This window comes from Monosiga brevicollis, genomic scaffold (genome assembly GCF_000002865.3).
Source record: "Monosiga brevicollis MX1 MONBRscaffold_16 genomic scaffold, whole genome shotgun sequence".
In the NCBI taxonomy this organism is placed as follows: domain Eukaryota; class Choanoflagellata; order Craspedida; family Salpingoecidae; genus Monosiga; species Monosiga brevicollis.
This window is the reverse complement of record NW_001865053.1, coordinates 737,203-760,656: the sequence shown is the minus strand read 5'-3', so window position 1 is coordinate 760,656 and position 23,454 is coordinate 737,203. Positions and strand designations below refer to the sequence as shown.

The following is a 23,454-nucleotide window of genomic DNA, read 5'->3' as shown; positions in this document are numbered from 1 at the left end:
AAAAACGTACCTCGTGGTTCATGGGGCGAGAAGGCTGGGTCAGTTGCGGAAGCGACGGGTCGGTGCCGAGATAGTACAGGGTCAAATGGCCTTCAGCTGATACAATGGCAATCAAGCCAGGCAAGGATCTGGGAGGGCAGTTGACAAGACATTCTGGTCACAAAGGCAGAAGAGGAATGCAAGACAAGTGCGCAGGGTGGGTGGGTAGGGGGGTCATGCTTTGTAAGGGATGCCGGCAAACACGTACGGCGAGTCAAAAGTGGATAAAGCCAGCGGTTGGGATACACCACCCGCTGCCCAGATGACAGTCTTATCACGCAGGACACGTAGAATGCCATCATCACAGCCCAAGAGAAGGTTGATTTGCTGATCAACTATTTCAAGAGAACAAAGTCAGCTCCAATCATCAAACGGGCCGCCAGCTCATTTGCATGAACCCATGTGCAGTGTACAAATTCCAAGCCCCAACGCACCGACGCGGTAGGTCGCCAGGCAATTGCAGTTGGCTTCAAAACGTTTGCACGACAAAAGCTCGCCGGCCATGTTCAGGTAATACATTGAAGTCGCACCTGTTGGAGAAAGAATGAGAGGGCAAAGAGGCGCATAGACTGGTACATTTTTTGAGCTGCAAGTCAGAACCCACCTAACACGACGAGCCGTGATTGGTCCTGAACCTTGACGTGAGAGATGGCCATGGTTTCTTCACCCAAGTTGAACGAAAATTCCTCCTGCGATAGTGCGCAGAATGGCAATCATGAAACCTTGACGCAGCAAGAAGTCAAAGTTGTAAAAGGTCGCGGGGCGCGCGGCAGGTTGGGGTTGCCGCACCGTGATTTTTTTGCCAGTCTTGGTACTCTGTTCAGCCGAGACCTGGTTGCTAGCTTGCTGCTGTTGGGAGCTACTCTCCTCCGAGACGGCGGCCATGGATCTAAATTTATAGGCTTTGATGTGCCACGAGCTGTTGGCCGTGACAAGGAGGTCGTCCTCGGCCACATAGTCCAAAGGGCCCGGCAAAAGAAAATCGGGCAGGTAGCGAACGAGCATCTCTCGGTTCTATCACGTCGAGTTAGGATGGAAGAGACGGCGCAATGAGCAAGACTAGGGCTCAAACAAGATGTCAGTTTGCGTGGGATAGGGCCAGCAGATCCCGGAGCAGACCTTTTTAAAGAATGTCAGGGCGCCGTCCATGGACTGGATGCATATCATGGCAATTTCTGACACAGGGGAAAGCAAAGCAGGGGGGGGTGGGGGATACATCCAGGATGATGAGATGGTGGGACAAATTTATGCGGCGGCTTTATGGGGAGGGATGCATGCAGGGGCCAGCGGTTGGGCACGCACCACTCTGGCCAAAGTGGCCGATGACCATATTGGCTGCGGTTCGCTTCAGATGGTGGCGGTAGACTTGTTCAAGTTGAAGACCGCCACTGCTGTCAGACTGCACTTGGTAGACAACAACCTCACGGGGGTGGAGGACCACGAGATTGTTGAGGTTATCACCAGAGACATCTGCCACTTGGAGTTGCAGGATGGGAATGCCTAGGTCACGTTCAAGACGCTTGTCGTGTTCGGGGTCAGCGCCTTGGCCTGAAGGCGCATACACGTGTAGGGTGCCAGCATAGGACGCTACGGCAATTTTATCTGCGGGGCGAATTGATTATCAAGCATAAGATACATCGGTGGCGTGCATGCGTCGGCGAGACTCGTTGGCATGCGAGCACAGGAATCGCACCAGCGCGATCGGCAGCGTTATCAAGGTTGTCCACGACCATGCACGCTTGGCTGAGACTTTCTGGCTCTGCCACAACCGTAGACCACCACTCCCTACGCCAATGAAGAGCAAGCAACGGGGTAGAGGGAAAAGAACGTTTGAACGTGTCCTGCCAACTCGACCGTCTGGGTGCGGATCGCGAAGAGGGCACACACCTTGCTTGAAAGAGCGTCATGGTGGCTTGCGACACCTCGAGTAGATCAACAACAAATCAACCTCCCGTCCAACCTGTGGCAAAGATATAACGAATGACAGAATCGGGCTCAAAAAATCGCGAGCGCCTCCAGCCCCAGTAGCAGCAGCAGCAGTAGCAGCAGCGGCACCAGCAGCAGCGGCACCAGCAGCAGTAGCAGCGCCTCCAGCCCCAGTAGCAGCAGCAGCAGTAGCAGCAGCGGCACCAGCAGCAGCGGCACCAGCAGCAGTAGCAGCGCCTCCAGCCCCAGTAGCAGCAGCAGCAGCAGCAGCAGCAGCAGCAGCAGCAGCAGCAGAAAAATCGTTCAAAATGTTGTTGGGAAGGAACGGAAAGTTGATAATTCACAACAGTAGTTTAAAACATTGTCAGCGCCAGCAGGTCCATGCTGACAATATGGATGTTGCAATTGCTTGTAAAACAGCGGACGTGATCTTGGAGCTGTGTGTGTGTGTGTGTGTGTGTGTGTGTGTGTGTGTGTGTGAGCGTGATCATCACCACTGATTGATCGAATGGTACGAGCTGAGCCGTGTCCGCTGGACCGGAGGGGCTTGAAGAAGTCGAGTCATGGTGGCCACAGAAGGGCGAGATGAGATGCATGACCGATCATTTCGGGCTGATGGAGCTTTCGCATGTCATACGCTGCTGGCTTTGTGTAGAGCGGTGTCCTGATTCGCCAGCCGGAAGGTGATGGAAGGCTAATGAGGGCTTGGTGTGGCCGGATTGGAGCCGATGCATGAGAAATGGACATCAACGCCTCCTTGGGCATCAAGGTGATGCTGGCGTGTGCTCCAATGCACATCCCGGCTGCGTTTAGGTCGCGCGCGTCGAGCTCGTCTACAAGTGGAACCCGGCGCGGTGGAGTGGCATTTTCTCAACCACTTGACTGGACTCAACTATCAATCAGCAACAGCAGTGAATTCAGCAATTTGCTTGATCATATTGTGAACTACTCTTATCTTTTTTTCATCTTCATCATGGCTCATCGTGACGGCGCTTACGACGTTGGCAGCGGCCTCGACTACAAGCAGAAGAAGCCCCATGACGGCAAGGACCACCGCGGTATCACCCACACCCACACTGGTCGCAAGGGTGGCCATGCTGGTATGTTTACGGCTTTGGTGTGCCGCACCATCGTACCATGTGCCACACTTTGACTTGACCCATTCATTGCGCTGATCCTTGTGCATTTTGAATTGACTCTTTTATGTAGGCTGGGGTGATGAGAAGGAGATGATCGAGGATGGCGTGCGTCGTTACGAGGCTGAGGAGCACGGCGATAACACAGAGCGCATGCCCCATGTCCACGATAACCTGTCTCAAGGTGACAAGAACATCCGCACCGACGGCGTCTTCCGCTCGGAAGATTTGAACATGGTGGAGAAGCAATACAACGATTAAATGAACCCTTTGGGTGCCAGCCACCCTTGTCCTGTCCCTGTCGTCCGCTTTGCCTCTCTGCACCTGGAGGTGTTTATAACAAACCATCACACATCAGAGAATCGAAATTGAGTGTTCTGTGAACCAAACCAGCCAAGTTTCCATTTGGATGCCAGACTTTGAAACATCGGGCGAAGCGCACGGCATGCCCACCAATGATCTCCCTATTCAACTTTACACACTCACAGACAGACAGACAGACAGACTCAGGTACAGACTCAGGTATAGACACAGACAGACTCAGGCACAGACTCAAACTCAGGTCCAGACACAGACTCAGACACAGACACAGACTCAGGGACAGACACACCCGATACCCCGACACACAATGTCATGCAGAAACTCTCCCGAGCCAAGTTGTCAGACATTATTTGCAACAACAACAACAACAACAACAACATTCCTTCCCTTTTTGGTGGTCAATGTGTGGACCGCGTTGCGCGTTGAAGGAGCGCGGCAGGGGCGTTGGTGATCGGGCGTGTGTGAGTGTGGGGTGGGGTTGGGTGACCTCGCTGGTGGCTCAAGTGGTTGTTGATGGAGTGGGGGACGGGTGGTCTTGGAATGGGTCTCGGATGCCATGGCGTCGAATCACAGCTTCAATGAGCACCTTTGGCATCGGTTCGACCCTTGTCAGGAATTTGTGGGCGGGGCGCGTACCAAGCACACGGCCGTGGCCATTGATGACGGCATCTTCGTCTTTGGTGGCCACCTGGGCACCCGTATGAGCAATGACGTTATCCGATTTGACACTCGTGACTGCAGGTAAGACACCAGTCACCGACCAATGGCCAAAGGGCCAGGTCACATGGACTTGTCCCTCGCCCCTAGCTCAGGTGCCCCAGCCGCCCCTCACCCCTACCCGTGCGTGTCGCTCGACCTCCGGCTCAGCTGGAGTGTTTGCATGACAACCAAGGGCATTCGGCCCTCCCCTCGAACCCATCATAGCTGCGACGTGCTCGAGCGCAGCCTTTACGTAAGCCGTCCACCCGACCTACTCGCACGCCCCCACCTCTGGGCCACACCGCCTCCTGACCTAGCATTGGCATTTGCATGGGTGGGCCGTGCCCAACTCCACCAGGTTTTTGGTGGGTATACGGGTAATATCGCTGCCAACTCCAACTTTCGCAATTGCAACGACCTTTATGAGTATCGAGCCGACAAAGGCAGCTGGCGCCTCGTCCATCCCGGCAGCGTGTCCCCGCCTCCGGATTCGGAGCTTGGCGGCGCACTCGGTGCCGCATCGGTCGCAACTGCGACCGCAGCCGCGCCGGCAACACATGGGGGCTCTGGCGTGTCAAACCCCATCAGTGTCAACTCTCGCCTCAACTTGCACCGATCTTTTCGAGAAACGCGCGCTGCACGCCTTCTCACTGCACGTCGCGTGGCCGGCGAGGATGATGCCTCAGCGCCCGGACACCGCTCACCGCCCTGGGGCTCAAATCCGACGCAGGCCGTCCCACTCGGCACCTCACCGCCTTGGCATCCAGATCTAGCCTCAGCAGCCACGGCCTTGAGCTTGGCTGCCTTGCCCGCGCCCGTGCCCGCCTACCAAGCGGCAGCCCCACCCCAAGCCGAGGATGAGGTCCCCTGCGGACGCGCCGGCCATTCCTCATGCATACACAACGGTGAGTGCCTTGGTTTTTGTCATCCTCGTTTTTCTTTTTTCTTTTTGCAAGGCGGAGGGGAAGGTACGAACCAGTCACGCATCAGCTACGAAGCAGCATCTCATTTTTATGGTTCGGTCCCGCGGTCCACCCCCTCGCCTCGCTCAGATTACCTTTACATATTTGGCGGTTTCAACGGGACGCGACTGCTAAACGACATGTGGCGAATCTGTCTTTCGGATCTAGCGCCACGATGGGAATGCGTGCAACAGCACGGCACACTCCCAGCCGCCTTTTGCAATTCTCCCGCTGCTTGCGTGGGTGACTTTTGCTACATGTTTTCTGGCATGAGCGGCAAGGACATGTCCAACCGCCTCTTCCGGTGCCACCTTCCAACGGCGACTTGGTCGGAATTGACCGGCCTTCCCCGCTTGGTGGGGGGTCACGAACCACCTCCAGCCCGCTTTGGACACATTTTGCACTATGATGGCCATGCCCGCCTCTGGGTCTTTGGTGGCGTCGCTGACGGCCGTCCTTGCAACACCGTGCACTGTTACCACATCGAGGCCAACGTGTGGGCACAAGTGGCTCGACAAGTGGGCAATGATGCCCCCTCTCCTCGCAGTTTTGCCGCTGGTGCTGTTCTGGATCGCTCCCTGTTCGTTTTCGGCGGGACCATCGATCTCAAGGCCGATGAAATTTCAAACGAGATGTTTCGCTTCGACTTGACCATTACCGAACGAAGCACCCTGGCCACGGATCTCTTGGCCCTCTGGCACTCGGCCACTCTCGCTGACATAGATGTGGTTGCAGCAGACACCGTCGTGCCGGCCCATGCCGTCGTTCTGGCGGCCCGCTCGTCGGTCTTAGCCCAGCGCATTGCAGCCCTGCCCGAGCCAAACCCTAGCAAGCCTGGTCAGGCACTTCCTCGGCGCCGTTTGGTGCTTCGCGAGCTTTCAAACGGCGATACGTTGCAGTCCATACTGCACCTGTGTTATTCAGACCGCTTACCACCGAGCTTTCTGCATTTGCCGCCCCGAGCGGCCCTCAAACATGTAGTTCTACTGTATGCGTGTGCGCGTTGGTACAAGCTGCACCGCTTCATGGCAGACGCCGTTGAGTATCTGACGGCAGTGGCGCGCACAGACCTGCTGCTGGCGCTTTTGGCGTTGCTCCATGAGCATCGTTTGCAGGATCTTCTTGCTCTCTTTGCTGCCGAGGCCTGCCAGCCACGACGCTTCCAAAAAATGGTACAGAGTGATGAGTTTGCGACGCTGGATCGAGATCTGATTGTCTTCCTCGTTCGTCGTCACGAATCCAGTCGTCGCGGATCAACAAGCCGCGGAGGACCCGTGGAGGGGACTACATACACCGCATCTGATGACCCAGCTACTGCACCACCGCTGGAAAGAGCCTTGCGTTCTGGAAGCCATTCGCTTCGATTTCATGCCCTTGAACTGGATTTGTATCGTGTAGTGGAATGGTGCCTGCGCCAAGGAGAAGCCGTGGAGGCAAGCACGCCCTCTGTGGGCACCGCTACATCAGCAGATGTAGGCAGCACTCAAGATGGGACTTCACAGGGAAGCAGTCGGGTGTCCGATTTGCTACCCGCCGATGAGGCCATCGATGTTGTGGGTGGTCTTGCAGACTGCCAATTGGTGGCAGCCGGTCAGTTCCACGTGCCACTGCACCGTGCCATCCTGGCAGCTCGCTGCCAATACTTTCACGGCGTCTTCTGTTCCGGTACGTGGGCATTGGGCCGAGAGTGCAGTCAGGTGAAAAGGGCTACAACCGATGAGGTAGCACGTTTTGCCTTCACAATTCAGCGCTGTGGCTCATGCCCAACACAGGTCTCCAAAATGTGGATTCAAGGCACACAGAAGCCATCCTGGGAGATGCGATATTGCCACCGCCCGTTTTGACCTCGTTGCTGCGGTACATTTATGCTGATGTGACGACCATGCCGGTTGAGGTGAGTGTACATTCAGGTGGCAGGGCAAGTGCATTCGGATGGCTCGGCTTGAGCATGCCCTCAATCTGTTGGCTGGCATCTGTACAGCACGCACTGCAGCTACAGGAAGCCCACTTGTACTTTGGCATGACCAACGCTCGCCTCTCGGTATGCATGGGTCAAATTCTCCATTTTTTGCCCACGAGCATGTCTCCTCTTGAGCTTTCTCATGAGCGTTGCATCGGCTCTTCCAGCAAATCTGCCGGCGGCAAATGCAGGTATCCTTTGATGAGAACGATGCCGTGAATATTCTGCTTGCAGCACACCGCCTCAACGATGTCGTCATGATCCAACGTGCACTTGCGGTGGGTCCTGGCTTGCTGTATTCCACAGTCTTTGGCTGTCCTCTCCTGAATTTTGGGGGCCCAGAAGAATCCTGACCACGATGATTATCTTTTGCGTGACTAGACCTGTGTCCATCACTTTGAGGCACTGGACGACGCAGGTTATTTTGATAAGCTGCCACGAGATGTTCTCTTGTTGATTTTGAAGGTCAGCCTCTTCACTCTTTTTACTCGTGCGCGCGTGTGTTCAACGAGGAGCGTGTGTTGGGCAAGTAATGAGAACACAGGGCATGGCTTCGTTTCCTCATCAGGCCTTTGATCTTTGCGTGTGTGTGATTAGGCCATGGCAGAAAGCTCTCACTCCAGCCAGTTGAGTCTGGTGGCCGTGACGTGCTAAGCTGATCTTGCTTGGCGTGAACGATTGATGACCCGTCCTTCTCTGTTTGTCTTGGGCTGAGCCCAAAAATCGTTGGCCATGACAATAGTCAACGAATAACTGCAAGGCTTGGTAATCGACGTGCGAGTGCGTGTGATTGGAGGTGGGATGTCACATTAATTCGGGAGCCAGTCCCAGCACACTGATGACGCCATCGTTCCCAAAACTCAACCGAGCAGACCAAAGCACACTGAAAAAAGACGCACGGCAAACTGAAACAGGGGAAAACCACATAAAAATGCATCGGCCATCCAGAAGCCCGACAATGCATCGATAGGGGAATGGCACACGGGAGGAAGAAAAGGAGGGGAGAGAAGGAATGAAAAAAACATTTCAAAGGAAAAGGGTCAGTTACATCGAAAAGAGGCGCGCCTCATCAACTCCGGGCAGTCCCAGGCCGACTCATGACGAGGCGCGCCAACTCCGGGCAGTCCCAGGCCGACTCATGACGAGGCGCGCCAACTCCGGGCAGTCCCAGGCCGACTCAAACATGGTTGTGAGCCGTGCTAATGCCAAGGATAACCTCCTACTGTGTCTTCCAGAGGGGGTCCAAGACGGGTTGTTGACGGCCAGTTCGTGTCACGCTCTGGTGCCGACGCACGGTGGCGTGGGGGCCGCAGAGGAGGTGGATCTTCTGCAAAGCCATCAAGAGGTCGAATCGAGCGCGCTGATCATGCACCAAGAACCAATGTCAGGTGAGCATGCACCAATGCGCACCCAAAAAAAGAAAAAGAAAAAGAAAAAGAAAAAGAAAAAGAAAAAGAAAAAGAAAAAGAAAAAGAAAAAGACAAGCCGAAACGGCACCCAGGCACCTTCAAATGGAACATGATCGAGAAGCACTGGGCAAGGGCCTACCAGGAGGGGATCGTTTGGACCAGCCGAAAAGGCTTGAACAGCCACCTGCTCTTCGGGGATGAGGGCATTGTTGGAGGCGGAAATGCCCATGTTGAAGATGCCAACGCTCGCGTTTGTGCCCCTAAAGTTGATGATACAGAGTTATAGACGGTCAAGCGTGAGTGGAAGGGTAGAGGTCATGGCATCAGAGCGCAAAGGTCGCACAGGGGGTGGAAGAGGGAGGGAAACATTGGTCGAAAAGAATTTCGGGTCATGCAACGTACAGAACGTGAAGAATGGGAAGTTCTTCGCCATCGACGTGGATGGCAGGCATTTTGGTGGGCATGTTGAGGGCGGCCATGGCGGCTTGCGAGTCGGCACCCATGACGGCCATGCCGGCCATGCCCATGTTTGCTGGAGCCATGCTGGCGGGGATGCCAGCCATCATGTTGGAAGGCAAAGACGGGAGGGGGGTCTGTACCTCACCGACGACTTGATTGGCGGCATGCTGAGCGGCGACCGAGGCCAGATCGCCGATGGCCACTGATTGGGCGCCCTGTTGGGAGGCGGCAGAGACGCTGGGCTGCATGAGCTGTGATTGGTCATGCTGACCCTGTGCACCCTGATCAGGGCCCTGGCCCGCTTGACTGGCCTGCATGGGGTGGCCTTGGCCGTCGTGTTGACCTCGGGTCATGAGGTGATGGGCGAGGAGTTGCTCGTTGAGCATGCTCGGGGGTTCAAACCCGGTATACATGGGGTGGGGCAGTTCCATGCCACGGTAAAGAAGGGCTTGATTTTGCTTCTTGTCGGAGCAAAAGCTGCGCTTGCCTTGGCGAGGGGTGCTATCGTCAGCACCAAGGTACGTAATCTGGAGGGGAATATTCATGGCCGAGCCAAGTGCAATGAGGTCTTTAATTTTGCGCTGGAGCTGGGCAGCACGCTTGGCCTTGGATTTGGCGTCGTCACCCTTGATGCTGTTGAGGCGCTTGATCTGGCGCTTGGGTTGAATGTGTTGGTGGCAGCGCGCACAAGTTTGGGCCGTCTGTTTGCTGGAGGTCATTTCGTGGCAATGAGGGCAGACGCGCTTGAAGCAGGCGCGCATGCAGAGAGAGCAGTTAATGTCCCCGCAGGGAAGTTCGGTGGCGGCGAGGTCACGCATGATGGCGCCGCAGCGGATACCAAAGCACGGGCCATTTTCGCGGACCCACTGAGCCAATTCCTCGCGGTTGCACGGGCGGCTGAGAAGGCACTGGCAGAACATTTCGACCTTGGGCTTTTCCGTGCAGGAACGACCCGAGGTGATAAAGTGTTGCCATCGGTTCTCGGGGTCAAAGTTGGGCCAGTGTTCGCGGACGTAGGTTTTGGCTGAATCGGGCAGGTGTTCGCCGTTTGGACTCGCCTGCGCGTACTTTGGGGTAATGTGGCTGAAAAATTTGCGGGGCGTCACGCTGTTGACGCGCAGCTCCACCACGGCGGGGGAGTTGTCACCAGCACCTTGACCGCCCCCATAGGCATCCGTGTCCACTGTGGCGATGGGCACATGCTGTGAGTAAACCATAGAGCTGAAGTCGACCTGGGACGCGGGTCCTGGATCTGTGTCGGCCTCCACCTCGGCCTCGTTGTCAGCCTACGGGCAAGCAGAGGCGGAGTGAGCGAGATCATGGCACAGCCAAGCGGTCACATGTCATCCAAGACCACACCTTGGGAATCTTGGCGCGCTTGGGGCGGGTGCCACCGTGCGACATGGTTCCGGTTTGAACGAAGTAGATCAAGCCTCTGTCCGTTGATCAAACGGCGAGCGAATGCAGAGGAGTGTGAGAGAAGCACAGAGAGAGAGAGAGAGAGAGAGAGAGAGAGAGAGAGAGAGAGAGAGAGAGAGAGAGAGAGAGAGAGAGAGAGAGAGAGAGAGAGAGAGAGAGAGAGAGAGCGAGCGAGCGAGAAGTCGAGAAACAAAATCAGAAAACAGCGAAAAAGTCCCCTCAAGATAATGTCATGAAGCGTTAATACCGTCTTCTCTCTCTTTCCTCTTTCGCTCTGTCTCACTCGCGCTCTGCCGTTTGAGTTTCACCCCCAAGCGGCACAAGGCGGGTCAAAGGGGCTCACAGCAACCAGTCAACCATGGATTCATCTCATCGCACAAACCGGCGCAGTCTCGCTCGTTGTCATCGAATACTCGAAAGACATCACCGAAAGCGGGCCAAAGTGTACGTTTGTGCGCGCGCGCGAGGAGAGAGCAGAGAGAGGCGAGAGGGAAGAGAGAGTGTGCTCACCGTCACGTTTCGTGCTAAAATGCAACGGAACCACACACTGCAGCGGGTTCGATGGTCCTGGCTACACTTTGCTACAGTTAACCGTGTGTCAAAGTCTGCTTTGTGTTAGGCTTGCCGCGTGGTGCCCCTTGTTACACTTTGAAGCAACGCAACTGTGTATCGTGTTGCATTTTCAATTCAAATTCTCGTATCGGTTTAAAGCCAAAAACAGGTGTAGAGCCATTGTATCGGGTAGTACAGTCCATCAAGGGACACACTTTGACAACCTTCAATGTCAGCAATTTTATAAAGGTATTTTACTTTATTGCAAATGTTTGAAGTATTTTACTTTTAGCGCCTTGGCCTCCAACCCCGGTCGGCGTCTCTCTCTCGCTTCCTCAAGTCAGTGGCTCGGGCTCCGTCTGTGCGCCGCCCCCTTCCTTTCCCCTCGCCCCTGGCAAAGAGGCTTCGCTTCCTTTGCTTTGGTCGCGGTTCGTTGAGATGTCGGTGTAGCTGGAAGGTGTGAGCTGTGGCGTGGGGCTGATTGGGTGTATTGGTCGTATCCTGCTGCTAGCTTGATTGCTTGTACCTCTAGACCATGGCTCGCGTTGTGGCTTCAGCTGGCGCGCGCGCGCTCTCGACGCAGTCGGGCCTCGCTGCTCCCCGGGTTGCGGTGCGTGTCATTGCTTGTCCCAGCTGTGTGGTGTCTTCTTGATACTTGTTGTCTCATTCCCCTCCCCCCAACTCTCTCTCTCTCTCTCTCTCTGTGGACAGTTGGTGCTCTCAGGCTCGGGCGTCTACGATGGCACTGAGGTCCACGAGGCTTCAGCCGCCATGGGCGCACTGTCTCGTCAGGGTGCCGACTACAAGATTTTTGCGCCAGACAAGCAGCAGCACCACGTTGTCAACCACATGACGGGCGAGGAGATGGACGAATCCCGCAACGTCCTCGTCGAAGCCGCTCGCATTGCTCGTGGTCTGTACTTGCGCTGTCCACTACCACTCGCCACACGGCCAGAATGCCTCAAACTCATCGCTGAGGAATACTGCTTCTGGCTGCTTCCCGCTTGCGCTGCCGAAACAGGGAACATTCAGGCTCTCGACAAGCTGCAGGTTGCAGACTTTGACGCCGTGGTTGTGCCCGGAGGGTTTGGAGCTGCCAAAAACCTCTCCAACTTTGCCGTGGAGGGCGCCGCGTGCACGGTTGATGCGACGGTCCGTGACCTCTTGCCGACCTCGCTCTTTGATCTTTCCTATGCACGTGCTCACTCATCTTGACGGCCTGCCCATCATCTCGGTGTGTCGGGGTCCTTGCGACTGGCTCCCTCCTCCTTCTGGTTCTGGCGGCCCTGAATGCGTCAACAGCTGACCGATATCTTGAAGAAGTTTCATGCTGAGCAGAAGCCCATGGGCTTTTGCTGCATCGCTCCCGTGATTGCGGCCAATCTTTTCAAGGGAGAGGTGACCATGGGCAGTGACACCGAGTCAGACAAGTGGCCCTTTGCAGGCGCTGCTGGCGCGTGCAAGGAGATGGGCGCCGACTACGTGGTCGGTGACGAGAGCAAGGTGCACGTTGACCAAGCCAACCGCATCGTCACCGCGCCTGCTTTTATGGCCAACACTGCCGTCCACCTCGTGCAAGACAATGTTACTAACATGGTCCAAACAGTGTTGGAGCTCGTGGGTCGCAAGTAAATCGGGCCCTACTGCCTCGCCTGCACCGCAGTCCCAGTCTTCAACTCGTCTCGGCAGCTGGTTGCTAGATAGATCAACTATGTGACAAAGTTACATGGCGCAAGGCGCAGCCACGCGCCTGCTGCCGATGAAAAATAATTGCAACACCCAACTCATGCGCCGATCTGAACGAATGCATCCCCACATCAGCGAGGCACTTGGACAGCCATTGCAGAAGTCCCGACGAAGCGATCACACAGACAGACACGGGACACACACGCGCGCCCTACAGACGGGCTTGCGTTAAAAGCCGTCATCTTCCTAAGGAATCAGCTCCCCTCCTCCAAAAGGACAGCATTCAGGCACCTAGTTATCGTCAAAAGAATGAGCTTATCCGAGAAGAGTGGCCAGCAGCGTTCAGGAACACATAATCCAGCCATAGTTGAGGGGGCGATGGCGCGACCACCCTCTCGTCCATATTGACATACCACTTTGACAAATGAGTAGGAGTAGCGTGCCGTATCAACCTGAGCCTAGAGGCAATTTGGCCATGCAGCCAAGGGTAAGGTGGACGCACGACGTGGCTACAGGTAATGCAAGTGGACCGGTGCCATCATCGGTGCATAGTGGCGCTTGGTCGCACCTCCACGCCCAGGTAGGACAAACCCACGCAGAGGTTTAATGATGAGCATGCCTACAAACAAAGAGTGCATTCGTCGTGAAACTCTTTAACAGCAGCGCCTAGCCTGGTCCTGCCCGCCTGAAACAAAGCTACGCACCCCATCGCGGCAATCGGTATAGATGCCAAGACATTGGTCCAACACATCACACATGGCAAAACTGGATAGGAATGAAAGGGCAAAAGATGAGCGAGGAGCACGGATCAAGATGACGCCTTTCTTTCCGATGAGATGACAAGGACCCCTGCCTGCCCAGCCGTTGGGCACAGGCGCACCATTCGTCTTGCGTGACATCTGAGGTGTGAAAGAGTTGCGAGGCTCCTTGACTCGAGGTAGAAAAGCGCTGTCCATCTGCAAACCGCGCCACATAGGTCCGCTGGCCATCCACGCACTCCACTGGTGCCCCGTCAAATCAACATACGGTATCAGATACTGATAGTAGCACAATGCTTGACACGGACCTAAACGGACAGAGCGGATCACTGACGTTCGCGCTGGCAGATGCCTCGTCGGTTGGCTCCAGGCGGAAGATCATTCCAGCCACCTTGCGGGTGAGTCTAATCACAGCGAAAAAACAAAAACAAAAACAAAAACACACCGCATGAGCTGGAGCAAATTGCACACTGCCTCGTCTGGCCGCGGGCCTTGCACCTCGTGCGATGAACCCATGGCAATGACGGGCTGTCGACGATTTTGGCGCTCCTCGCTGGGCTGATTTGTCAGCCTGTGAGAGAAAGGGAGGAAGAGAAATTGAAGCCATGAGAAGACTGGATTTTGATACAACGGGACAGCTTGCATCATCAATGAGGCGGGGCGGGTTGCGGCTCCAGACTTGCCAGATGGAAAAGTCAAAGGGCGAGCCATCGAGCCAGTGGAATTCACGGTCTTCCGTGGGCAAAATGTCTGGACCAAAATTGTCGTAGCCGCCTGTTGGCAATGCATAGGTAGACCAAGGCGAGAAGGATCAGTTTGGTCCCACAAGAGCCTGTTGGAGCCAAGCGAGGACGTCTTGGCTGAACAAGGCGCACCTAGCCAGGCCATATCCGACGCATCGCCGTCTAGCAGTGCTTGAAAGATCCAGTCATTCTGTGCCAGGCTGTGAATCGAGGCAAGGGAACCGCCTTGCTCGATGCAACTGCATGCAGATATGCACATGTGAGGGTCAAAGCACGGAGCGAACCCGGTGTCTCCGAGGCTCAGAGTTCAACTGGCAAGCAGGTACGCTGCGTGCGCCGGATGAAACGTGTCATGCGATACCTGCGGCCAGCCTCCACCCAATCCTGTACCACGGGATCGAGGCCGTACTCGTAGCGTGCACCGCCAGGGAAGCGCTTCCAAACTAACGGTGATGTACAGTTCAGCATTGATCGGAGCCCATCGGACGTCAGTCAACGGGGTAGAAGGGCTCAAAGTGGTGCCATCTGAAGTGGAGCATGCTGGGCTGTGGAAATCGAAACAAGTACCTGGTACAAGACCCTGGATTGGGGTCAGGGCGAGGGCCAACGTCCCGAGCCAAAGGCAGTTCCGAGCCATGGCGCTCAGTCTGCAACCCGGCAAAGACGATGTGGGTCAGATGATGGTTGGCTTGGCTTGAGCGATTGGGGCAGGCCGGTTGTAGCTGCTCGCATGTGTGTAACTGTAGTAGCCAATATCTCATCTACAGTTTCTTTGAGAACTTGGTCAGATCCCCGCCTTGCAGGTGCGAGCGCTTGCCTGGTCGCGTCCACAGAGAGCGAAACGAACGAGATGCACTGAAATGCGCTGCCAAGAAAGGACCAACAGCCCATACGCAAAACGCTCACACAGAGGCACGGACACACACAAGGGCTACTCGACAGGCGCGGACAATAATGCTGATATCAATCACAAAGCCGTTTGATGCAGAGGATGCTTGTCACCAGGCAACGCCATTTACTCGCGGCAAAAACGTGACTCTTTTTTGCCCCGATGAAACGTCGATACGGCTCAGGGTCTGAGGCAACACTATCAGAACAGGATCAAGGCCGAACTGGCAGCAGGACATTCCAGGCTATGTTGTGAACGTGATGTACATGCGCTTCACCATCAACACCACCAGCCACTTTCACAGAGCACGACCGACCACCTCGGGGAAATGGGACGGCATCTGCACCAACGGACCATGGTCACCCCGATCAACGCCGCTGGTTGCCCCGCACCCGGCAGACAGAGACCCCCACACGCCCACGCCCACGCCCACGCGTTCAAGTGAGAAGAGAAGGGAGAGAGAAGGGAGAGAGAAGGGAGAGAGAAGGGAGAGAGAAGAGAGAGAGAAGAGAGAGCTGCATGCATGCAAACAATTGCATGCATGCTTGGTTGCTCGCGTGCTCGTATCAGATGTCAGACACACCGGGAATACCGGCTAAAATCGTCCATGACCACAGCGAGAAGTAATTTACTTCTCCAACCTCGTCATCAGCGATGCAGCGACGACGATGGGTGGTGGCGGTGGTGGCGGGCTTCTTGGCCCTGGCGGTAGTTGCTGCACAGGGCGGGGAGCAGGACGGGGGCTTGCAGCGTGACGGAGAGGAATCATGCGTGGAGGGAACGCCTGGTTGTGGGGATGCGTCTGCTGCTACGGATCGATATGCTCTGCCCGCGGCGAAGGACGACGTTGATGGGGAGGAGGAGGAGCAGCCCACCGAGGCGTGTGCTGCAGACGATGTCGCATGCTATGTGCGTTTCGAGCGCAGTGCCAGCTTCATTGGGCCCATGCGCCAAGGTGTGCGCCGCCTGCGCCGTTCTCGTCGGTACGCCCACTACCCTGCGCTGTTGCTAGCGACTGTTTCCACTTGCAATATGCCGTCTGTCCGAGACTTACCCACCCTGGGTTCTCGGGCTCTAGACGCAACAGCCCGTCGACCATCCTCGTGCTCGTAGGCCTCGGCGTCTTGGTACTGCTCTATAATCTGTACAAGGTAAGCGCTCCCGCTTCGGTCCGTGTCAGGCTGTTTCTCTCTCACCATGTTTCGATGGGCCCTGCTTTGTTCTTCTTCCTTCTAGCAAAAGGCACGCCTCAAGGAAGCTCACGCCCAACGGTCGGTGCTTGGCCCGCGCGGGCGCCGAGGATCGCGCTTTGCCGCCAAGGCCGGTGCTTCTGAAGATCTGACCACAGGCCTTCGACGCACCGAGCAAGGACTTGACGCCATGTCTGAGCGACTCATCCGCATGCAGCGCGAGATTGCGGCAGAATCCCGGTACTATCCACACCTCCACCGTCCATTGGACACTGCAGACTGTTCTCACCTCGATTCGTGTGAACCTGTAGGGGTCGCAAAGCCGGAGCTGCGCGCATCACAACGCGGTTCGATGATCGGTCAGTGCATAGCTGCGTTGCTTTGTAGACAACCTCCTGTCCGCCCTTGCACAGGCCGTGCCTCTCACATTGCCTCTTGCTTGCCCCTATTCTGTCTTTAGTGTCGGTGCCAAGGCCCCTCAAACCGAATTTGGGCGCGATTTTGGCCGAGCCGCGCGCCGAAAGAGCGGGCGCACCGCTGGACTCAGCCTCAAAGATCAGTGATGCCGTCCCGGCCCATCAACCTAGCTGATCTTGACTCGGTTCAACTCCTGTAATGATAATTGACTTTTCCAGCTCACCATCATCATGGCCACACCCGGTTCTGAGAAGAAGATGCCCAATACATACAGAGTGCATTGGCGCACTGACTAACAACGTTCGAGAAAATCAGCATTCGAGTCTTGCAGCCCCCAAAGACCGCTGTATCCAGCCGCAAACTCAATTTCTGGCCTGTGAGAAATAATAAAAGCTCGGTGGCTTGGCCACCGCTTGCGTCAGAGCAAGGCCAGACCTCGCTTGTGCTCAACAAAGGATGGGGATAACTCCCTCCAACACCCTGCCCATGTTGCAGGACCAGATTACTCTTTCCATTCCTCGGGCATGGGTCGGCCCAAGCGGTGGTACACAAACACCAATTTATACAGAACCGGCGCCATTTCCGTGCTTCGCAGGGAATAGCCATGCTCACGCCTACGAACAACCAAGGCAGGCAAAATGCCCAATTTCGGTCAGGGCGACCGCACCGGTACCTCCAAGCATCATGGGTCAAGGCGGGCGCCATATTTACAAACCTGAGTTGCACCACCTTTTCAAAATTGAGCATGGCTTCGTGAAACTTGCGCTGTACACCAAAAGAACAAAGGGTAGAAATTGCGACACGTGAGATGCGTTTGGTGAGGTCCAATGCTCATGTTCAGCCACAGACTTGCTCTCTGCAAAAGCTTACGTCCTTCAGCTGTAGGTTGCCCAAATTGTACAGCGTATCACTCAGTTCCAGGTCCACTAGGCGGCTGCCAGCCTGCTGAGCCTTGATGGCTGCTGCTTCCTCCAAGGCCTGCATTGCCTCAAAACGCTGGTTCGACAAGGCAAGTACTTTGGCCAGCTTATCATAGGTATACGCCACTAAAGAACCGCAATCGAGAAGATTGACAGCCATCCCAATGTGAGAAAAAGTACAGGAGTACCCTCCTTTCTTTTGGTCCAAGCAAGCACGACATTACAAGTGGGAGGAGAAAGTCTTCATGCATGACTCATAGACAAAACTTTGGCTCACCTCGCAAGCTGTTGTTACCAAACTTGATACGACGGCCCTCGATGACTTGCTGAAAGTTCTGCACGGCCTTGATGCGTTTCTACAATTTGGTGTAAGTGCGTGAGTCTCGTCATCGCGCAGCTCGCATTGTGTATCTCTCCTTCAGCAGCAGCAACGACAGCAGTAGCAGCAGCAACAACAACAACAACAACAACAAACAGCGGCATGAGCAGCAGCCGTACCGCCGGCATGGTCGTGTAGAGTTCACCAAGAGTAAAGCGCAAGTCTAGCACAGTCTGATGGTTGGCATCGCCCAAAAGTTCCAAGCTATGCCCATAGTCCAACATGATCAACATCAGCTCGTTCCTCACGGGGCACGGAGGAGCAGAGATGGTTGTGAAACCCACCGCAACCGCAAGGCTTCCTCCAGGTGTGTCATGGCCCGGATGGCCTGGCCTTGGTCACGGTACAGTAAGCCTTGGTGCGTCTTGAGCGACGCCACTATGCCCATCAAGGTACACGGCAGACACGTGAGCCAAAGGGCATGGCACGCACGGCTTGTTGTAGGCTTGACTGTGTGCAGCTGAGTCGTCACGACATGAAGTTGGCAGGCAAATTCAACGTACACAAATTCTTCTCGGCCAAGGTAGCATCAGCCCACTTGATAGAGGCCAGGATATTGCGGCTGCGATTGATGACGTTGGCGGCCTTGCCGGTATCGCCAAGGACCAGATAACAGCGCGCAAGACGATCCAGTACGGCCGCAACGGGAATGCTGTCGGCACCTGTGCGCGCAAAAGGAGGTGCGGGCAGGTCAAGCATACGATACGCATCTCCATCTGGGGACTCGAAGACATCAGATGGCAGGCCCAGAAGGAAATGAAGAAAGAACACGGTCCGTACCTGACATGATTTCACGGTGGCGCAGACAGGTCTGAAACTGGGGAATGGCCTTTTCAAACTGGCCCATGGAGACATAAACGCTATTCGCACCAAAAGTCCATGGCGCAGAGACAGAGTGATGCGTGAGCTGCGACTTTAAGGAAGACCGGGTCTCATGCAGCCGTGGCCCTCGAACCTGCCCAGCTTGAAGTACTCTGCATGGATGGAGGTGGACGAAGCCTCGCCCGGATGCAGATCTGCCGACGTGGCCAGCATAGTTTGCAACTAACGCCCAAGCCGAGTGAAAACCAGAGCATGACGAGAGTTGCAGCAAACCGAGCAAATCAAGCCCAGAAAATGGGGAAACCCGCGTCAAACCAACCTGAAGCTCTTCGGCCTGACGCGTTAGCTTGCGCTGCAGCATAGCCTTGAGCGCTGATAATGTGTTTTGAGAGCTATCTGGAACAATTTCCACGTACGCCGCCTCAGGGTGCGCCTGGCGAATCTCAGCCTGCGTACATTGCACAGAAAAAAAAAAAACAACGTACACGTGCATCAGTATGAAATCAACAGACATTGCCATGCAAGGCAGCAGGTCCAACCTGAATGTCTCTGACTTCGCGCTCAAGCACGCGCGTCAAGTCCTCCGCAAATGCAGGCAACAGCCAGGTCAAAGCCTGTTGATATAAACAAGGAGCACACAAAAATCACCAGTCGGACGTAAGGCGAGATCAACGCTTGGCACGGCGAATGTACCACACGCCATGCAATCGCCCAGACCCGTGGGCCCGGCTGACCTTGCGAAAGCCGTCCTCCCCTTCCGCAAAGGACGACATGAAGGCATCCTCATACTGCTGGAAGAGCTACAATACGCGCCAAGGACGTGCCAAACAGCACACCCAGGGCCTGTGAGCGCCTTCACGGGGACAATAGCAAAGCCATCACTTAATGGAACAGTGGCTCGCCTTACCTGGGCAGCCAGCCAAGTGCCATCAAAGTCAACCTCAGCCTAGGAAATGCAGGCAGTTGAGGGGAAGCTCACTGAGATGAATATTGGGGTATTGCATCGCCCACCAGGTGTAAATGAGAGAGTATCTCATACTTTGTAGGAAAAGGTCGCGGCACCCATCCACTGGCTCTGTTCCGAGTGCACCTCATCAACCGATACCCGACGCTTGATCATGCGACGCACGGCCTTGGCAACGTCATCATCCAACTTCTGCGCTCCAAAGCGGGGCGGCGAGCGCAGGCATGCCAGCATCAGTTGGTAGCGGTGCACCCGGTGAAAGGAAATGCCAAGAACAGCTTCGTCGCTAGACGCACTCGACCCAGAATAAAGCTGTGGTTGAGTTGAATCAGCTTGATGGCCACCGTGCCCAAAAGTCCGCTGATGCACAGCGTGGCGATGCCATCGTACACTGGATTGCCGGTGGCCTAGTATCAGTAAGAGCCACAAGGGGTGAGCTATGGGCACAAATGGTGTAACCAGGAGCACAAGGCACCCCACATACTTGGGTAAGGCCAATGCCGAGCGCGGCAATCAAAACACCTCCAACGGCTGCGCTGTCCTCAAAGACCACGGCAACTGTAAAAGGGTCCTTGAACGATAGAATCCACTGCTTGACGGTCATGTCTAGATCACAGAGGGGAGCAAAGGAGCAGGCGTTGGCATCTCGCGTTCCTGCTCATGTTGTGGGTGACAGATTGTTAAAGCGCTCTGCAAAGTTAATCGTACTTGCAGCTTGGGCGCGCTCGCGGGTGTTCTTAAGGGCTGTCTTGAGCACAAAGCCATCCACGAGCAGTCCGGCTCCTGAGGCATGGAAACAGTACACGCATCAATCGTGGGTCAGGGCGGTCTGCGATCGCATGCTTCTTCGCTTCCATTCAAAAGCATGGTCGAGCTCAGCGAGTGGTTCAGGCTGGGCCATGCCCACCCAAGCATACCAAGGATAGCCCAAGTCTCGGGTAACGTTTGCAGCTCTTCAGGCGGGGCAAGAAGCACCGTTGTTCCCTAGAACATCAAAGGCAGGAGTGATGAACGACCATAAGATTTGATAAGTGCGGTCGGCGTCGCTGTGCTTGAAAGGTAATACGGTAGCGCCCGAGGCCCGAGGTATTGCTGGTACCTGATAGAACGTGTACATGGCACCAAAGCCAAAGGTGCTAAGCGCTGTGAGCAAAGAATAGAAGAATGCAGCACGACCATAGCCGTACTGATAGCTACGATCGGGAGAGCGCTCCGCTTCTCGTAGACCCCAGCCCAGAATGGCCTGGTTTCCAACGTCCACAAGCGTGTGCACGGCTTCGGAAAACATGGCCGAGTGGCCCGTGCGCGAGTAGGCGTAAAATTTGGCGCCCGCAATGGTCAGATTGCCCAGCAAGGACAACATCAGAGTGGTCTACACAACCGAGGATCATCATGACGGCGTGAGTGCTTCTTGTCAGCATTGCTGGGCCAAAAGTACCGGCTATACCTGAGTGGAGGCAGGTTGCTGTTGATTGAGTTTGGTGGGAATGGCCATACGCAATGCTCGGTTGGCATCACGAATGCGCGACCAATCCTCTGGGATCTGGGTCTCTAGATCGACCAGATCAATCTGGGGAGTCACGCCGCGAGGCGGTTGAGGGGCCGATGCCAAATGCGCGGTGGGGAGAAAGGATGGGGTTGTTGGAATAACAAGCCAAAAAGCACAGCTCTGACCTTGTCAGGATCTCGCTGTTGGCGCGGTAGCGTCTCGCTAGCAACGGCTGTAGCGGGCTTCTCTGCTTCGACTGGTGGTTTGGCGGGGGCACCAGTCGAGCGGTGGTGCTAGAAGGCCACACGCCAGGTCAGCAGAGGGAATAAACTGATGCGAAAAAAAAAAAAAAAAAAAAAAAAAAGCAAGAGGTCGCCGGGCGGCTACTCACCGGAGCCGGCACTGTCTCATCCTGCGGCGTTTGGATGACATGCGTATCTTTTTCGCCTAAGCCGCATTGTCACCACCGAGCCAAAGTAGGCCGGCGACTCAAAATGAGGGCCGGGCGCAAGCAGGTTAGGGTGCAGGTCGGGGTCGGGATGACGATACCAACCAAATGTGCGGCGTGGGCCTGTCGTACTGGCCACAGTGGTTGCATGTATCGCCGTAGAGGTTCGAGGGACGGGGTGGCCTTTGACATGGGTCGTGCATCAGACGTATGTGTTTTAGCTCACTACTAGGCTGGGCGGTCTCTGTGTGAGAGGTTCCGCGACAAACCTCGATGCAAGGGATGCGCTTTGGCGCGGTGCGCGGACGTGTGACGCCGGCTGGGTTCGAGGATGCTTGTCTCAGCTAGCGGCGCCGTGGCGGAGGCTGCTTCGACGGGTTCCTCGCAAAGGTCGTCCGATTGGGTGAAGAAGGAGTTTGTGGTTGCTATCCATTGCAAATAGCATGGCATGAGCTTGATGAGGGCCACTTTGCCAGCGCGACGTGCCTCAGCTGGCCAGCATTGGGCTAGGCGATCCTGCCGCTCAGGCAGCCAGCCAAAACTGTCCACCGCTTGCTTCACTGACAAGCCTGACTGTACTCTTCGTCCTTCCCATGGGCTTGGGCTTTTGCAGGGGTAGCAAGTACAAACCAGTCGGAGCCACGATACGGCGGCGCTCACGGCGAGCTGCAGATTGTTAGAACAGGGCCATTCCAGATGTAGGCAGCGAATGTCACGTGCACATGTACCAGCGTTTGAGCCACAAGATGCGCGAGAGCGTGAGGGGAAAGAACCAGCCAGCGGTGAGATACTTTCGACGCGTGCGGCAACACACGGCACTGGGCAAGTGCATGCGAGAGCGAGGCGGCGACTGGCGTACGTCGAGATCCACGATGGTCCGAGCGCACTCGCATGGCAATGCGGCCCAGCCGTGAGATGGCGTCAGTGGTCGGTTGCGGCACCAAATCGCTGTTGTGCGGCTTGTGAGCCGAATCGGTAGCCACATCGGTAAAAATGATTGTCGTGGCTGCCGCTGGTGTCGAGGCGGTGGCAGACTTTGCGCTTGAGCTAGCGGCAGGCTTGGCAAGCGTTTCATTCATTCCAGACCGCTTGTCACTCTTGGTCCGGACATGGTTCAATAGTGCCTCACGCATGCGCCCACGCCATGCCAAACTCGGCTCGCCCCGCAACAGCATAAGCTGCTGCGGCTGCTGGGTCACTCGGCGCCACATGCCTGCAATTGAGCAAACACCACTCGAGCGCGTCGCCCCTCCCACACCTCCCACCCGGCTCCAAAAAAGAGCCAGCCCAAGAACACACAGTGGTCTCTCGTCCTCTTCGCGTCTCCCCTCCCCTCCCACCCCCAAAACCCGGCCTCACTCCTGTCCGTCTCAACCCCTTTCCTTCCACACACCGACACCACCAGACAGCAAAAAAAAAAAAAAAAAAATTCAGAGTGCGCTTTCGGTTCTCAAACCGTCACTGCCTTCGTCTTCAGCCATGCGTCAGTTAGAAAAGTCTGACATCCGCATACCATGCTGACAATAGCATCACGATTGTCAGATTAAATAGAAGCAAGTGTAAGCTTATACACACTATCGTATCAGTTGCAGTGCAACGCTGCTGTTCGCACGGCAACCTCGGAGTATGACGTAAGTGAGTGGCGAGTGGAGGTCACAAGGGCTGATGGGAGCAGAACTCATGGGGCACTAGCGAGCGGAGCGGATGGACGTCGTTGGAGCTTGAAACTGGGTCGGCATGGCGCCTGGCTGGGCGTTGCGGAGGAGTGTTGGATCGTCGTTGATCGGATCCAAGGGCCTCCTTGCCACCACTCTTGTCTTGCAGCTCTGCCTTATGCCAAGGGGGGGGGGGGGGGGGGGGAAGGTTT

At 55.8% G+C, this 23,454-nt stretch overlaps 8 protein-coding genes across 8 annotated transcripts in view; 4 read left to right on the top strand and 4 right to left on the bottom strand.

Moving 5' to 3' along the window:
• The window catches only part of MONBRDRAFT_33174 (uncharacterized protein), a gene marked incomplete at its 3' end in the record, with an annotated part of 4,466 nt that extends 2,252 nt beyond the window's left edge, over window positions 1-2,214 (bottom strand). Inside the window, exons 1-9 of the mRNA XM_001747297.1 lie at window positions 1,927-2,214; window positions 1,733-1,824; window positions 1,342-1,641; window positions 1,159-1,214; window positions 829-1,053; window positions 644-728; window positions 474-569; window positions 248-374; window positions 11-128 (exon numbers count right to left, since the gene is read on the bottom strand). Coding sequence (XP_001747349.1) covers window positions 11-128; window positions 248-374; window positions 474-569; window positions 644-728; window positions 829-1,053; window positions 1,159-1,214; window positions 1,342-1,641; window positions 1,733-1,824; window positions 1,927-1,946 — 1,119 coding nt within the window. The 5' untranslated portion in view covers window positions 1,947-2,214. The remainder of the gene's footprint in view (window positions 1-10; window positions 129-247; window positions 375-473; window positions 570-643; window positions 729-828; window positions 1,054-1,158; window positions 1,215-1,341; window positions 1,642-1,732; window positions 1,825-1,926) is intronic.
• A 490-nt stretch (window positions 2,215-2,704) lies between these two features.
• Window positions 2,705-3,362, top strand: MONBRDRAFT_9695 (uncharacterized protein; the record flags this gene model as incomplete). The annotated part of the gene is made up of 2 exons (XM_001747396.1): window positions 2,705-3,065; window positions 3,175-3,362. The coding sequence occupies 2 exons, from the start codon at window positions 2,705-2,707 to the stop codon at window positions 3,360-3,362; spliced, it is 549 nt and encodes a 182-aa protein (XP_001747448.1).
• A 616-nt stretch (window positions 3,363-3,978) lies between these two features.
• On the top strand, window positions 3,979-7,396 carry MONBRDRAFT_9694 (uncharacterized protein; the record flags this gene model as incomplete). The annotated part of the gene is made up of 5 exons (XM_001747395.1): window positions 3,979-4,163; window positions 4,230-5,026; window positions 5,078-6,748; window positions 6,856-6,977; window positions 7,211-7,396. 5 exons carry the CDS (start codon window positions 3,979-3,981, stop codon window positions 7,394-7,396), a joined length of 2,961 nt encoding a protein of 986 aa, XP_001747447.1.
• Window positions 7,397-8,262: 866 nt separating this feature from the next.
• MONBRDRAFT_26979 (uncharacterized protein) lies at window positions 8,263-11,085 on the bottom strand (the record flags this gene model as incomplete). Its single annotated transcript, XM_001747296.1, has 5 exons — window positions 8,263-8,403; window positions 8,592-8,712; window positions 8,855-10,197; window positions 10,271-10,346; window positions 10,976-11,085. The coding sequence occupies 5 exons, from the start codon at window positions 11,083-11,085 to the stop codon at window positions 8,263-8,265; spliced, it is 1,791 nt and encodes a 596-aa protein (XP_001747348.1).
• Window positions 11,086-11,208: 123 nt separating this feature from the next.
• MONBRDRAFT_33173 (uncharacterized protein) lies at window positions 11,209-12,514 on the top strand (the record flags this gene model as incomplete). The annotated part of the gene is made up of 5 exons (XM_001747394.1): window positions 11,209-11,221; window positions 11,394-11,492; window positions 11,594-11,795; window positions 11,904-12,034; window positions 12,185-12,514. The coding sequence occupies exons 2-5, from the start codon at window positions 11,418-11,420 to the stop codon at window positions 12,512-12,514; spliced, it is 738 nt and encodes a 245-aa protein (XP_001747446.1). The 5' UTR covers window positions 11,209-11,221; window positions 11,394-11,417.
• Window positions 12,515-13,221: 707 nt separating this feature from the next.
• Window positions 13,222-14,706, bottom strand: MONBRDRAFT_26977 (uncharacterized protein; the record flags this gene model as incomplete). The annotated part of the gene is made up of 7 exons (XM_001747295.1): window positions 13,222-13,333; window positions 13,635-13,730; window positions 13,772-13,884; window positions 14,006-14,100; window positions 14,202-14,308; window positions 14,431-14,512; window positions 14,637-14,706. The coding sequence occupies 7 exons, from the start codon at window positions 14,704-14,706 to the stop codon at window positions 13,222-13,224; spliced, it is 675 nt and encodes a 224-aa protein (XP_001747347.1).
• Window positions 14,707-15,218: 512 nt separating this feature from the next.
• MONBRDRAFT_9690 (uncharacterized protein) lies at window positions 15,219-16,739 on the top strand (the record flags this gene model as incomplete). Its single annotated transcript, XM_001747393.1, has 5 exons — window positions 15,219-15,399; window positions 15,611-15,941; window positions 16,037-16,109; window positions 16,195-16,507; window positions 16,609-16,739. The coding sequence occupies 5 exons, from the start codon at window positions 15,219-15,221 to the stop codon at window positions 16,737-16,739; spliced, it is 1,029 nt and encodes a 342-aa protein (XP_001747445.1).
• Window positions 16,740-17,173: 434 nt separating this feature from the next.
• On the bottom strand, window positions 17,174-22,798 carry MONBRDRAFT_9689 (uncharacterized protein; the record flags this gene model as incomplete). Its single annotated transcript, XM_001747294.1, has 15 exons — window positions 17,174-17,179; window positions 17,436-17,611; window positions 18,368-18,526; window positions 18,645-18,777; window positions 19,006-19,134; window positions 19,421-19,486; window positions 19,594-19,632; window positions 19,947-20,057; window positions 20,135-20,256; window positions 20,359-20,433; window positions 20,568-20,634; window positions 20,750-21,022; window positions 21,098-21,220; window positions 21,325-21,432; window positions 22,316-22,798. 15 exons carry the CDS (start codon window positions 22,796-22,798, stop codon window positions 17,174-17,176), a joined length of 2,070 nt encoding a protein of 689 aa, XP_001747346.1.
• Window positions 22,799-23,454: the final 656 nt, after the last annotated feature.